The 13,983-nt window shown below is 54.7% G+C and overlaps 4 protein-coding genes across 4 annotated transcripts; 2 read left to right on the top strand and 2 right to left on the bottom strand.

Annotated features, from left to right (window-relative positions):
• Nucleotides 1-2,629: 2,629 nt before the first annotated feature.
• On the top strand, nt 2,630-5,707 carry MAM_01616 (kinase domain containing protein; the record flags this gene model as incomplete). The annotated part of the gene is made up of 4 exons (XM_040820415.1): nt 2,630-3,442; nt 3,563-4,000; nt 4,086-4,824; nt 4,887-5,707. 4 exons carry the CDS (start codon nt 2,630-2,632, stop codon nt 5,705-5,707), a joined length of 2,811 nt encoding a protein of 936 aa, XP_040681903.1.
• A 1,532-nt stretch (nt 5,708-7,239) lies between these two features.
• On the bottom strand, nt 7,240-8,442 carry MAM_01615 (uncharacterized protein; the record flags this gene model as incomplete). The annotated part of the gene is made up of 3 exons (XM_040820414.1): nt 7,240-8,115; nt 8,206-8,333; nt 8,400-8,442. The coding sequence occupies 3 exons, from the start codon at nt 8,440-8,442 to the stop codon at nt 7,240-7,242; spliced, it is 1,047 nt and encodes a 348-aa protein (XP_040681902.1).
• A 449-nt stretch (nt 8,443-8,891) lies between these two features.
• Nucleotides 8,892-10,979, top strand: MAM_01614 (pentatricopeptide repeat protein; the record flags this gene model as incomplete). The annotated part of the gene is made up of 1 exon (XM_040820413.1): nt 8,892-10,979. One exon carries the CDS (start codon nt 8,892-8,894, stop codon nt 10,977-10,979), a length of 2,088 nt encoding a protein of 695 aa, XP_040681901.1.
• Nucleotides 10,980-11,359: 380 nt separating this feature from the next.
• Nucleotides 11,360-13,119, bottom strand: MAM_01613 (uncharacterized protein; the record flags this gene model as incomplete). Its single annotated transcript, XM_040820412.1, has 3 exons — nt 11,360-12,771; nt 12,846-13,014; nt 13,054-13,119. 3 exons carry the CDS (start codon nt 13,117-13,119, stop codon nt 11,360-11,362), a joined length of 1,647 nt encoding a protein of 548 aa, XP_040681900.1.
• Between the last annotated feature and the right edge of the window lie 864 nt (nt 13,120-13,983).

Below are 13,983 nucleotides of genomic sequence, written 5' to 3'. Positions count from 1 at the left end.
GATTCTGGAACAAGAGTGCTCTGTCCGGTGCGGAATGGACATTTCAAAGAAGCATGTTCGTTTTTTTGTTATTTTTGAGATCTCTCCGTACCTGTCTCATACCCTGATCTCCTCTCAAGCGATATGCTTCGTCATGTTTTTTTGCTTCCTCATATTCTCTATCTTCTATTTCTTCCACGATGATTACGTTCCTCTTTCTGCCACCTCTTTCTCCGTCTCTCTTTTTTGAGTAGGCGGGATTGGCAACTATTCAAGCTGTTTTTGAGTGTGATTTCCATTTCCCATGTTCTTTTTTATCTGCTGAAATTGTCGCAAAAAGTTACCCATTGTGCTAATGTGCACCTGACGACTAACGAATAAACGCCATGCCGCCCCTATCCTCCCCTTTTTTCTTGCTGATGGGGCCGATAATGATTTGCCGCTTTCGCGATGTGTCATTTTTGTTATTTCTTACGTGGAAAGCATGACAATGACGGTCCAATCTTGCGCGTTTCTGGTCAAAATTTTTGCGCCCTATTTATTAGCCTAAGTTTCTTACAGGAGCAGAGGAAACATCGCTCGGCGTTTTATGTTGCTCAACTGTTTTTTGTTGCATGTGCGAAAAGAGACGTGCGTGGCCAGCTAATTATCGATGCAGATTGATTGAAACTGTCAACTGTCATGACGTGAATAGCACGAGTTGGATTATACTTGTAAGTCAGTAGGCTAGAGGAGGCTGTAAAACACCAAATCGGGCGAGAGGAAGCACTTGCCAGCGGAGATGACAGGGGACAGTTGGTTGAAGGCATAGTGAACTATATATGAGATTGGAAGATGTGAAGTGCGAAGAGAGCGTGTATGTAGCATTGAAGTCAAAAATCAACGCAGATGTGTTTGCAGCCAGTGCGCAGGATAAGAGGTGAAGATTGAATGCACTTGACGATATTCCCATCTCAGTGCCCAGGTACTTACATAAGCACAAGAAGTGGTGGTACTCGGACGGACATGGTAGGGAATAAAATGTGCAGCACATATGCCAAAGTCGAGGCGTTTCTTGTGCGCCAGCCAGGGCGCAGTCGCGGGTTTGGGTCGCGTCGTACGTCGTAGAGCATGCCATGAATGGGGCGAGGCGAGAGCCGTGATCTCCAGGTGCGCAATGCTCCTCCGGTCTCTGGTTTGTCATTGGCATGTGGATGTCAGGCGTAGGTCATACGATTGAAGTCGAACACTCCGTACCGAAGTACCTTGGAGCCTGCAAGTGCGCCAGTATCAAGGCACAAGTAGGTGCAGTTTGAGGTTTGAGGTGGGCAGCATGAGCGTGGGCATGAACATGCGCATGAGCACGGCTTGTTTTGTGAGCGAGGGCCTCGTTGGTTGCGTTTGTTCATCTCACTTGCGCGCGTCATCGTGCTCTTTGTTTGCGGTCTTTGCGTGCGCCAACGCTGGTCCATCAAGTGTGATTTCAATGTCAGACTCGTCGCGACTCTTCAATGCTTGCTGTTTTCTGCCTTGGCTGGTGGAGCGAGCGTCCCGTCCCAGCAGCCGCAGGCCAAGGCCAAGCCCTGCCAAACCCTGCCAGACCCAAGGGTGAAAGCGGAGGAGTCTGTGACCAGGACCAGGACCAGCCCAGCGCCGTCAATTGATATGCAGCCCAGCAACTGGCACCTGGGAGTTCTCTGGGCGGCGGCTGCAGCCCATGCGGAAACTTGATGATTGATTGACGCATCTTGAGCACCTGCCTGCATGTCCGCCGGGGACCACTTGGGACGGACTGCCAACTTTGGGGCGGGGAGCAGCAGCAGCGCGGGAACCCTTGGGCCTTGGCTGAGCGCTGTCGAGTCAACCAGACGCGCCTGGGGCCGCTGGCACTTACTGACTTACTCACCTGAGTAAGTAAGTACCTAGGTACTTAAGGTACGACTACAGAGAACCCGGGCACATGTCGCGGCGAATGAAAAGTACATTGCACCCGAGAACCCAACCCAAGAACCTTGGTACTCCAAGTAAGTTCCTAAAGTACTTGAGTTCCCAGGACAGCTTAGGTACCTACTTGGTACAGACGTGTTTGCAGCAGCGACAAAATCATCCGGGCCGGCCCCAGCGACGGACCAGACCAGATTGGCAGACCAGACCGGACAGGTAAGCGGAACCAGACCAGACGCCGCCATTCACCATTCAATGAGAACTTTAGTTACTCGCCCAGCACCTGCTCACCCAGCCAAACTATTAGTCGACGCCGCTCCGTTCCACAATCATCACCATCTGGCTGTCCCTCCTGGAGCTCGGGGGCTTTGCCAGCTCAGCTCGCAGCGACGCCGCCCATTCTTCTCGCATTCCGCGCCATTCTGTCGCCTCTCTGCACCTTGGATCTGCATCGACGTCGGCCGCGTTGAACGGCGGCCCTGCGCGCACCTCACCGCCGTCTCTGCAGCCGCTGCAGCCGCTGCCGTCGTCTCCGTCGTCGTCGTCGTCGTCGTCTTTGTCGTGTCGCCGCCGCCGTCGTCATCATCATCAGCATCATCATCATCATCTCGCTGCGCTCTCGTCCCTGTCGGTTCCAAGTTCCCGTCGTCGTCCGTCGCCTCTCGCCCTCGCCCCTCGCCGTTCGCCATCGGCCGCCGTTCTGTGTCCTGCCTTTTCCTCTCTCACCATGGATCCGTCGTGGCAGCAGTATCCCGACTCGGCCGGTGCCTCGCGACGACATAACGGAGGAGGACAAATGCCCCGGGAATATGCAGGCCAGCCGCCCCCTCCTGCCGCCGCGTCCTACGGTCCTGATCATCATGGCTCTTATCACCGCGCCGCTCTTCCTCACGCCCACGCCCTCGCCTATGCTCATCCCTCAAACCTCCCGGGACCCAGTGCCAATCACGATCCCAATCCAGCCACCGCCTCTCCCATGTCCATCGGGCCCTCTGCTCGCGACGGCAACGGGGACATTGCCATGCACGACGCCCACGACGCGCATTCCGGCATCAAATATCCCATGAGACCGCACCACCAGCCTCTCCCCTCCAGCGGTCGCCCCTCCAACCGTCAGTCGACCCTGGAGCAACAACAAACTTCGTCTGCTGCACAGCGGTACTCGCCCATGGACACGCTGTCGCCCACTTCTCCCTACACACCCAAGTCGAGTCAGTTCGCGAACCCGCCTCCTCGAACACAGTCCCCCAGCGGCCAGCTAGACTATGCCCAGAGTCCCTACTACCCTGGACGTCAAACTGGTCAACACTTGCCGCCAATCACCCCTTTTGCCTCATCCCAAGATGGCTACCCTTCCCCCGCCGTCGCCAACCTGGATCCAGCCTTTTCCAATGGACCTAAATCGCCCGTACGACCGGATCCTGCTGCGCAAAAACCTGTCCCCGAGTTCCGCAAGGTGCGAGCCCTGACCGAACTTCGACCCAAGAACAACCGGCAACCGGCCTTTCGACGAGCAAACCCCGAGGGAGGCTTTATCAGTGTACGTACTCTGAGCCATGCCGCTCCGTTTCTCGAGCCCCAATCCATTTGCTCTCATTCATCATGTTGCATGAAACCGACACGTGGGACTGACTTTGCCAACCCATCTACTACTATGTAGCCTCTCCAAGCCCTCACATCTCATTTACCGGCGACGTACCGCATCTGCAATCCTGGATTTAAATATGAGACTTCACGAAATCCTCGCCGAGTCCTTACTAAACCAAGCAAGGGAGTCAAGAATGATGGCTATGACAACGAAGACAGTGATTATATCCTTTACGTGAATGATATTCTGGGATCCCCCCCCCCCCCCCCCTTGCGGAAGCACACACGGCACTTGATTGCCTGTAGCAACTCGCCGTCTGTCCCGCAGTTTCGACTCACATTTCATTATAGGAATCGTTACCTCATCCTGGACGTTCTTGGCCAAGGAACCTTTGGTCAAGTCGTCAAGTGTCAAAACTTGAAGACGCAAGAAGTTGTCGCCGTCAAGGTCATCAAGAATCGCACGGCCTACTTCAACCAGAGCATGATGGAAGTTTCAGTACTCGACCTGGTCAGTCTCTGTCTCGCTGATACTCGTGCCTATCTCGTCGATATTTTGGCTCCCGGGGACTCAGCTAACGTGATCCCTTGTATAGCTCAATACGAAACTCGACAAGAACGACGACCATCACCTGCTGCGACTGAAGGACACCTTTATCCATCGACAGCATCTTTGTCTAGTATTTGAATTGCTGAGTGTCAACCTTTACGAGCTCATCAAGCAGAACCAGTTCCGAGGACTCAGTACTACCCTCGTTCGAGTATTTGCGCAACAACTTCTCAACGGCCTTGCCTTGTTGAACAAAGCTCGCCTGATCCATTGCGATCTAAAGCCCGAAAACATTTTACTCAAGAACCTCGAAAGCCCCATTATCAAGATTATCGATTTCGGCTCCGCTTGTGACGAGCGGCAAACGGTGTACACCTATATTCAGTCCCGATTTTACCGCTCACCTGAAGTCCTTCTCGGCCTGCCATACTCTTCAGCCATTGACATGTGGTCCTTGGGCTGTATCGTTGTGGAGCTCTTCCTGGGTCTGCCGCTCTTCCCCGGATCGTCAGAATACAATCAAGTCTCACGGATTGTTGAGATGCTTGGAAACCCCCAGAATTGGATGATTGAGATGGGCAAGCAGGCAGGAGAGTTCTTTGAGAAGCGCCAGGACGAATTCGGCAGACGGACATATCATTTGAAGAGCATGGAACAGTACGCACGCGAGCGCAACACCAAGGAACAGCCCAGCAAGAAGTACTTCCAGCAAAGCACGCTGCCCGACATTATCAAATCGTATCCTATGCCGCGCAAAAACATGAAGCAGAGCGAAATCGATCGAGGTCTGCATAATCCCAATCAAGTTTGTTTTCTTTTTTCATGCCACTGACATTTTTCTTTGTAGAAATGAGCAACCGAATTGCCTTTATCGACTTTGTACGAGGACTGTTGACTATCAACCCCCTCGAGAGATGGTCTCCTCAGCAGGCCAAGTTGCATCCATTCATCACGCAACAGAAATTCACTGGTCCTTTTGTTCCTCCAATGAACCTCAAAGCCAGCTCCCTAAACCGATCTCCCGCACCAGGAACGCAACAGCAGCAACAAGCCGAGGCTTTAAGCAAGCAACGTGCTCAGGCGGCACAAGCTCAAGCCAATTCGGCTGCGCATTCGGCCGCACAGGGAGCATATGCCAACATGGCTGCCGCTGGCCAGTATCCTCAGCAGTCAGGGCATGTTCAGCCCCCCATGTACACAGCCAACCCTGTTTATTCGCCCACTGCCGGCAACCATGGCAATATGGCGCCACCCTACGGACCCCAGGCAGGTCAGTACGGCCCAATGGTCATGGGCCAGCCTCCCCAACCGATGCCATCTGCGCAGTACGGCAACGTCTCCCAGCCGAATATGTACCAGCAAGGAGGCATGAGGACCAACCGGCAGAGGGCCTCAACTATGGAGCAGCAGCAAAGTGGCATCCCGGCCGCTATCCAGCGAGTGGCAAGTCACCTTGACCCGAACCAGCCCATTCGTCTGCAACCTAGCCCGGCTTATTATCCTCCTCCCGGTGAAGGTGTCATCGGCATGGATCATACACCTGGTCGCGCTGGTCGACGTGGAAGCAGAGCCCAGCAAGGTGGCAGAGGAAATCGCGACTTCATTCGCAATCTCGAAGAACGCACCTTGGAAGAAGGGTTCATGGGAAATCAAAACCCGTGGCATTGAAGACGTATTTGTTGACCTCTTGGCAATCCAGAAACGCAACAGCAGGATTTAGTGGAGGCGTATGGCCGTTCCATTCTCACCGAGCCATTCGGCCTGATCCGAGCCACTGCGCGGAATGCACTTGCGCAGGACTACATTTGCTTATGGGACTTGCAGTGGCGTTTTTGTCAAGCCTTCACTTCCACGGTATCGACGAAGATGCCTTCAAAGTCGATGTGCAAACCCCGACAACAATGGGATACAGCAGGCGCAGCAACTCCCGTGGGGAGGATGCTTGGGACGAATGCTCTATTCATAATTTCGCAGGCCCCCAAGACCCCCCACTGCCGGGCATGACGGGCCAACATCCGAATTGGTGTCGCTCGACGTAAACTGGCTACAGCAGACGAGAAACACCCCCGGCGTCAAAATTGTACCTGACATACACTACTTATTTCGTGTCCTGGGCTTCGTCACCACTACCATCCTTTATCCTCCGGGGGCTTTGACTGCAGCCAGGCGAATCGTCTCGGCCCTTTTTTTTCCCGTCGTTTTCTGTTCAATTTTGGGGTTGTTCGATGCGGGCAAGAGTTTAGGCCGGCGTGGGTGTTGTCCACACGGCATGAGATTGAGATAGACGCAGAAGCACATGGACGGCCGCTCAGGATGGATGGGTGGACTTTTTTTTTTTTTTTTTTTTGTTTTGCACGCAGTAGCATTTGAGGGCGAAAAGGGGGAAAGGGGGGTTGAATCAGAGAAGGAAGAAACAAGGACTTCTTTGTAGATACAGCCTATTGTGCGTTTTCCCGCCTGTCATGTCGTGTCTCGTCTGATTCCGCGTCTTTGGTTTGTTTGTTTTCGTTTTGCTCCCTGCCAAATGTACAAGGATGAGATGAAGGGGTCTGACGGGTTGAAGAAAAGTGGCTGTTTGCATGAAATATTGACCCCCGGGGGAGAGGGGGAGGGGGAAGGGGAAGGGGAAGGGAGGGGGTGTCTGGCACCTGGATTGGGTTTTTGGCGTGCCCTGTACATTGTCCGATTATTTCGCTGGTGTTTCTCTTTTCCCCGCTGGCAAGTTATAGTATCTGCATGAACTGGGTGGGTGGCAATGGCTGGTTGGGCAAGGGGACGAGGACGGGGACGGGGCCGGGATTGTATTCTTTACATCATGGTGACGGGAATGACGTGGGCTTTCGAAAGGCGGAAGAGACGCAGCTTATACAAGGGAGGGCGAGGAAGAACCAGAACATCGAAGAAGATTTTGGACGAAGAATGCTTTTTTCTATTTTTGCTGGCCAACTTCTTGTTGGAAAGACTGTGAATGCGGCACGGCCCCGGAAACAAGTGAACAGGAAGCAGATGCATTGTACAGGCCGTGGCGGGGCCGTCGTTGACACCCGCGGCGGCAGCGGCAGCGGCAGATTTCCTGCGTGCGCCGAAGTGTCTCCAAACGAACAAACGCCGGTACGCCTTCCTGGTTGTGAACCGCCCACGCGCCTAGTGATTACAGGGGATGGAGAGATGGATCGATCTCGGCTGGAGGGGGAAGCCCACTACCGTCCTCTGCCTCGTTGGAAGGCCCTGCCTCTCTTGCTGCCACCCACCATCCTGTCGCTGTAGAGTCGGTTGCTGTGGTTGTTGCCGGCCGCCGGAGTGCTGCCGTTTGTGTCCATGAGGTCGGGGAAGCCCATGGACCCGTCTACCACCTGGTCTCGTGCCGAGGCCAAGGACGATCTGGGTCCGCTGGGGGCGTTGGCGGGTGCTTCGTTGGTCTGGTCTGCGGCGGAGGCCGGGTAGCCGCCGACTTTGGGGTAGATTTTGATGACTCTCCCGTCGGCCTGCGGCAGGGCACTGGTCAGCTTGGACGGCCGGCAGAGGACGGAGGTGATGAGCGGAGGCCGAGGGCGAGCACGTACCGTTTTGTTGTTGAACGTCTCAATGACCTTCTCGCCGCCTTCTCGGGAGACAAACACCATCTCGGCAATGAGGAACGGCTTGGTCTTGATAATCTTGCAGCTGGCCATCTCGCCGCCCACGGGCGTCATGGCACTCTCGATGTCTGCCGCGGTTGTGCCGGGGGCGAAGTTCTGGCCCAGGAGAGCGTAGGGACCGGCGAGCCCGCGGATGGTGAGGCCCCTGGCGCTGGTCGTGGCCCGGGCCGAGGGGGCGACGACGTTGACCTGGTCCGTGTCCATCTTGTCGACCGCAGCGGCGAGCTTGGCCTTGCGATTGGCAGCTCTCTTGGTCGCGGTGCTGCCGTTCCTTGCGCCGGGGACGGTGATACGGGAGCTCAGCGAGCCCAGGGAGGCGCCTCTGGCTGGTGCGCCGGCGACGGAGTCGTGGAGGTCGTGTGTCCAGTCGCCATTGACGTTGCCCGAGGGCAAACTGGCCCTGCGGGTATTGGAGGCAGTAGGGGCGGGGACGCGTTGCTACACATGATGAGAGGAAGGCCTCATTAGCAAGACGCGGCTTCGAATTTGAGCTGTCAGCTCCCGGTGCAGAGACGACGGCTTGGCTACCTTTTTCACCCCGACGCGGCTCGCCAGAGAACCGCCAGGCGTGGGCCTCAGTTTTGACGGCGCACTTTGGCGTCGATTGCGACTGAAGATTCTGTCGGCAAGAGCTGAATTCTTCTTGCGTTCCCTCGCTGCGCGGCTCGCGGGTTAGCAAGAGAGGCGGTCAAAAGGTGACGGCGGGTTGCGGGTTGGAATACCATCCGATATGAGCTTTTGAAAGTCTGACGCAGTAGACGCCATTGTGACGGATGCCAATGCGCAGTACGGCCCGCAGAACGGCCAAGTTTGACACCGAGAGAGGGAAAGCTGAAATACGGAGGCAGCGGTAAGAGATGCTGGGCGAGACTGGGGAGCAACGAGACGAGGCCGAGTTGACGGACGACGGGCGAAGTTTTGCACGGTTTGCGCCGATGGTGGTGACATCTGCGGTTGGAGTCCGTCTGGACCGCCCTCTGGAGGCAAGAGAGACGCGACAGCCAATCAATGCGGGTGCAAGTACTCCGTACATAAGTCGCATAACTTGGCTGCCGGCATAAAGTTTTTCTTTCATTGGTGCAAGAGACGGAAAAGCACCGCCCATCCGTGCACTAACCAGCGCCACACCGGTTCGTTTGCCAACTAACTACATCTTGGACCCTGACTTTTCGACCTCGCACTCGAAGCCATCTCACATCGCTCGTGCACGGACAATGGCAGGCAGCTTCCTTTCCTGCCGGGTGTGTCTGCTCAGGACAATCCAACTCGCTGCTGGACGAGGTATTGCGGAGGCGCCAACCCTCAGAGCAGCAGCTGCGCATCGAAGCCAGCGAAGCAGCAGCAGCAGCAGCAGCAGCAGAAGCAGAAGCTATACGGCGGCGGCGCTGCCTGCAGTCTCGGCTCCTGTCGACGCACCGAGAACCCTACAAGCTCCTCACGGAGAAGAGTCAGAAGCAGTGGCGGAAAAGAAGCAGCACGAGAAGCTGCAGCGCGCCGTCAACAAACACCTGAGCTATATGCAGGACCCATGGAAGATCGCACGCCACGTCGACCAGACGCTCGCAAAGGATCGATTCGACGAAGCGCTGCTCCTGACGCAAAGGGCGAGCAAGGATCGCCAGGTCGTCGTCGCCTGGAACCACCTCATTGACTATCAGCTCGAGAAGCAGCATCTGAAGAAAGCCATCACGCTCTTCAACGAGGTAGGTACCCTGGCCAGCTCACCACCCACCGCCCCCCATACACACCTCTGTTCTGATATTCTGACAGACGTCGTAAAACAGATGAAGAAGCGTGGCCAGTTACCCAATGTCCAGACTTTCACCGTCATCTTTCGAGGCTGCGCCAGGTCACAGCACCCCAAAGCCGCCGTCGCCGAAGCCGTCAAGCACTATAATGTCCTCATGGCCGACAAGCGTATCCAGCCAAACTCGATACATCTCAACGCCGTGCTCAACGTGTGCGCCAGGGCAGGAGACCTCGATTCCATGTTTCTGATCGCCGACACCGTCAACGACTCCACACGAGCACCAACTGCATACACATACACCACCCTCTTGAACGCCCTGCGCCACAGCGTCTTGAAGGATACCAAGGACCTGCCCGACGAGCAACGAACAACCAACTTGCAAAGAGTCGTGGACCGAGCAAACGGCCTCTGGATCGAAGTCATGGACAAGTGGAAGCAAGGTCGACTCGTCATCGACGAAGAGCTCGTCTGCTCCATGGGCCGCGTCTTGTTGCTCTCACCAAAACGCGAGGACAAGCGCCTCGTCCTGGAACTCTTGCAGCAGACCATGAACGTTCCGAATCTCGCCAACGCCCCCGGCTCAGACCCCTTCCAAGACGCCGACATGCAAAACGTCTCCGTCACCAACACCCCCAGAGCCGTCGCTGCGTCCAAGGCCGTCTACGCCGTCCCAAGCCGCAACACCCTCGCCCTGCTCCTGACCACCCTCGCATCCTCAAAGCTCACTACAGTCGGCATCAAGTACTGGAACCTCATGGTCCGCCACTACGGCATCGTCCCCGACAACGACAACTGGCTCCGCATGTTTGGCATGCTCAAGGTAGCCAAGGCCAGCGCCCACGCGGCATCGATTCTCGAAATCCTCCCCGCCGAATTCGTCCACACCAAGCCCTACCGCATCGCAATGGAGACCTGCGTCCGCGACAACATCAACCCCAACGCCGTTGGCAACTCCACCGCCATCCTCAATTCCATGATGTCCCGCCTCGACGTCCCGGACATCCACACCCTCCGTCTCTACCTGCGAGTCGCCCTCGTCAGTCACCATCATCTCCGCACCCGCGCCCGGAGCGGCGACCGACAAGGCGCCAAGCGCGACTACGGCGTCCAAATCGCCTCGGCTCTCGCCAATCTCTGGGAGCCCTACAAGAAGGTCCACTACCGCTATTTCAAAGCGACTCCCCCGCCAGCCGACAAAAAGGACGACGGGGTCCTGTACAACAACAAGCGAGAGGTCATTGCTCTTGCGCGGCTCATGTTTTCCGCCTTCAACAAGGTCCTCAACGAAAGCATGCTCCCAGAAGCGGACTTGCGCGAGCTGCGTCCTGTTGGAGCCAAGATCAACCGGGAAATTCAAGCCTTCTACTCGAATCGTGAGCAGGCAGAACCGAAATTACGACCGTCATCAAGTAGCGAGCCTGACGTCGAGCCTGACGTCGAGAATGAAGTCCCGGTCGCCGTCGAGGATGCTGCTCATCGGCAGGGCGGAGCCTTTGTATGGGACACGACAAAACCCGCAGATCCCGCGTCCTTTCGAAAGCAACGTACTTGACGTCTGGCATTTTGGGCCCATCTCTCAAAGGACACACATCTTGGCCAGAGTATTGTGGTGTCGTCAGGTTCAGCCAAGCTTTCATGCTCCCGATTGGGCGGCGTCCTGTACGTCCATAGTCACATCCGTCGTTGCCAAAATGTGGTTGGACATGACCGTGCTTCAGGTTGATTTGAAAGCTACATGTACTAAAATACTACTTTTCATCATTATTGGTCTTCCAAAATTGTTGCCCGCCGCAAGGCACGATTGGCGTATCTTTAAAACCTGCTGTTCCCATGCTGCGCCACAGATACCATCGAGTATCTTTTTTTGATAGGGATGTTGCTGTTTTACCATTTTTCTCCCCCCACTCCATTTTATCATTTCCTTCTTTTCTTCTAGGCCGCCACATCCTCGGAGCTGAGGGAGTCACGGTCACGCACCCCTGTTTTGGGAACAACCAGCTGAAAGCAGTCAACTGCTTCTTCGGAATTAGACATTAGACCCAAGTCCGGTTGTGAATCGTTTGAAAACCGATTTCGATATGTCTCAAACTGTTTCCCTCGTGACACTTTTCGCAATGCTGGATGTGGATTGGGTGTCTCCAAAGGCGACTTCTCGGGAAACTTGCCCGGCAGCGACCCCATTCGTCGAAACTTGCTGACTAGCTCAGAGACCGAAGGAATGTTGTCATCATGAGACATAGATATCTGACTGCTCCCGGAAGTCTGACGGTGATTCAACATCATTTCAAAATAGTTTTCTGAGTTGTCAGAAGTACTCTTCGAACGGAGACGTCTTACTTCCCTGCTGGAGATCTCCGATACTAGACTCTCGTGATCAAAACTTCCAAAATTGGACCCAGAGGGGCTGCGTAGTGGTTGATCACTGTTGGAACGGTTTCTACCACGTGCTTGTTTAGCAGGCGTAGAGGTTGCATCGCCCGTGGTTGCTGCATTTGTCGAACGCACAGAGGGTACCAGATCGTCTTTCGGGGTGACGGTGCCTGGATCGTGTTGCTTAGCATCCGTATCTGTCTTAGGTTCGATATTGTTGTTTGCGGCATGTTCGCAAACGACGGTCCCTATCGAGCTCTTAGATGATGCCGACTCTACTGCATCTTTCGTGAGGCAGTCTCCCGAGTCACCAGAGACGGTTGGTTCAGTCGTCTGTTGCGGCGTCATGAATTTCCCAAGATCGAGACTTGGGCCTAGGACTTCATCGAGTAAAAGGGTGGGCAAACGGCAACCTCTCTCATCGCCTCTTTCAAGAGCTTTTCGGTCTGTTGGAAAAGAAGACTCTGCTGACTCTCTTGGTGAGAGTTGCTGTAGGTCTCCTGCTGTAGATTGTGCAGTCTTGACGGGAGCATCAACAAAGGTGGGCAGCTGGTACCGAGGTCGGAAAGAGCTTCTTGCATAGAATGACAAAGAAGTAAGGTTCGTCAACCGTTTGGCTCCCGTATCTGTCATATTCTCCATCAAGCGTGAGTTAGATGGTGTTTCGTACTTGATGTTGATGTCAGCCACTGCCTTTTCCAGACAGGCACGAAATGTAGGGGGCTCTGCTGACGAGTCATGCGACGAATAATCAGACAAGACGTCCAGACGAGGAGGAGGCGAAAATTGTCTTGGCTCCAATCTGTATGGGATGGGATCCTGAGCAATCGGGGAGGCGGGTTCTAAGGCTTCTATCACTTCTGCTTCACGGCAGTCTGATTCATTTTTGTCTAGCTTATCGCGAGAATATCTGGCCTTGACGGTCTTGAAGACATTGCTGAGGCTTCTCCGGTGATTAACGTTGACAGGATGACCTGTAGGACACCGTCAGTATTGACAACAAGAGGACGGCGTAAGTGTGCATCAGAGGTAGGTGGTATGTGCGTACGAGGGTTCTCAAGGAGTCCAGCATCATTCCGACTGTTTGAGCCACCGTGACTTGAATTCGACACAAGACTTTCCTTACGCGGTTGTGCTTTGGGGCGAAAAGTCGAAAACCACCGGCGGGTTGCAGCTTTTGAAGGTTTAGCCTGGCCTTCAGGGTCCTCGCCTGACAGCTGTTGAGATCGAATGTTCCACAGCTTCTAGCTGACAACTCGATTCCCGTTGGAGGCCTTGTCCTGGGAGGCCTCTGCTTTTGAACGCTGTTTGGAGAACAACATGTTGGAATACTAGTCTGCGAAAGCTGAAGCCAATATTTATGAACCGGTGCGGCAAGGGATCAGAGAGCGGGTCAATCCAACTCAAGTAGAACGTGGCTGTTGCAAGATGAGTGATAAAGCCAGGTGGTTAGGATGAAGACGGGTGCCTACGGAGATGGAGATACAGTAGAGCTTGCAAATACATTAGAGATGTAAATGCACAGCAACGAGACGTGGATGCTACAGAAACCAAACAACAGCCCCAAGACAGTCGCCGAGGTAAGTAGTTATAGCCTTACGAGACCAGCCTTTTCGGGGGGGACGAAAGGAAGGAGATGATGTCAACATGTTTCCGCAGCAAACAGGGTGATAAGGTAACGCGAGGCAAGAGACAACGGCAGCAATCTGCAAGAACTCTCAGAGGCATTAGAACATTACTTGTTCAAAGAACGTGATAGGTTGGTGCTTCTCTCATGAAGGCATCCATGATCCGACAATGGAAGAATATGATAGCAATGGGGTGCGGACACAGTAAAAGGGCCACACGCGCAAAGCAATGATTGATTCCCATCTAAAGAAGCAGATGAGTAATGTGCGAGGGTGGTGGATGGTGAGGCGATTCCCATCACGCCTTCCCGCTCCCCGCCCGCCTTACACTTGCCTTTCTTTGGCTGGGCAGGCAAACAGAAGGCAGGTCGGCTAGTTGCATACCTCATCCAATCTTCATAAATGCACTTAGCCGCGTGCCTGACCCATCCCTGCCACTTGAACAAGAACAGGGGCTACATGCTCGTTAGGGAGTACATAACTAGGCACGGCTGTTAGCTAGTCAGACGGAGTACTTTCAATTGAGGCGCGTCTCGCGGTCGCGACACGGTCCAGGAC

Source organism: Metarhizium album (genome assembly GCF_000804445.1).
Source record: "Metarhizium album ARSEF 1941 chromosome Unknown scaffold_2, whole genome shotgun sequence".
Lineage (NCBI taxonomy): Eukaryota > Fungi > Ascomycota > Sordariomycetes > Hypocreales > Clavicipitaceae > Metarhizium > Metarhizium album.
The sequence above is the reverse complement of the archived record's forward strand: the minus strand, read 5'-3'. Positions and strand labels throughout refer to the sequence as shown.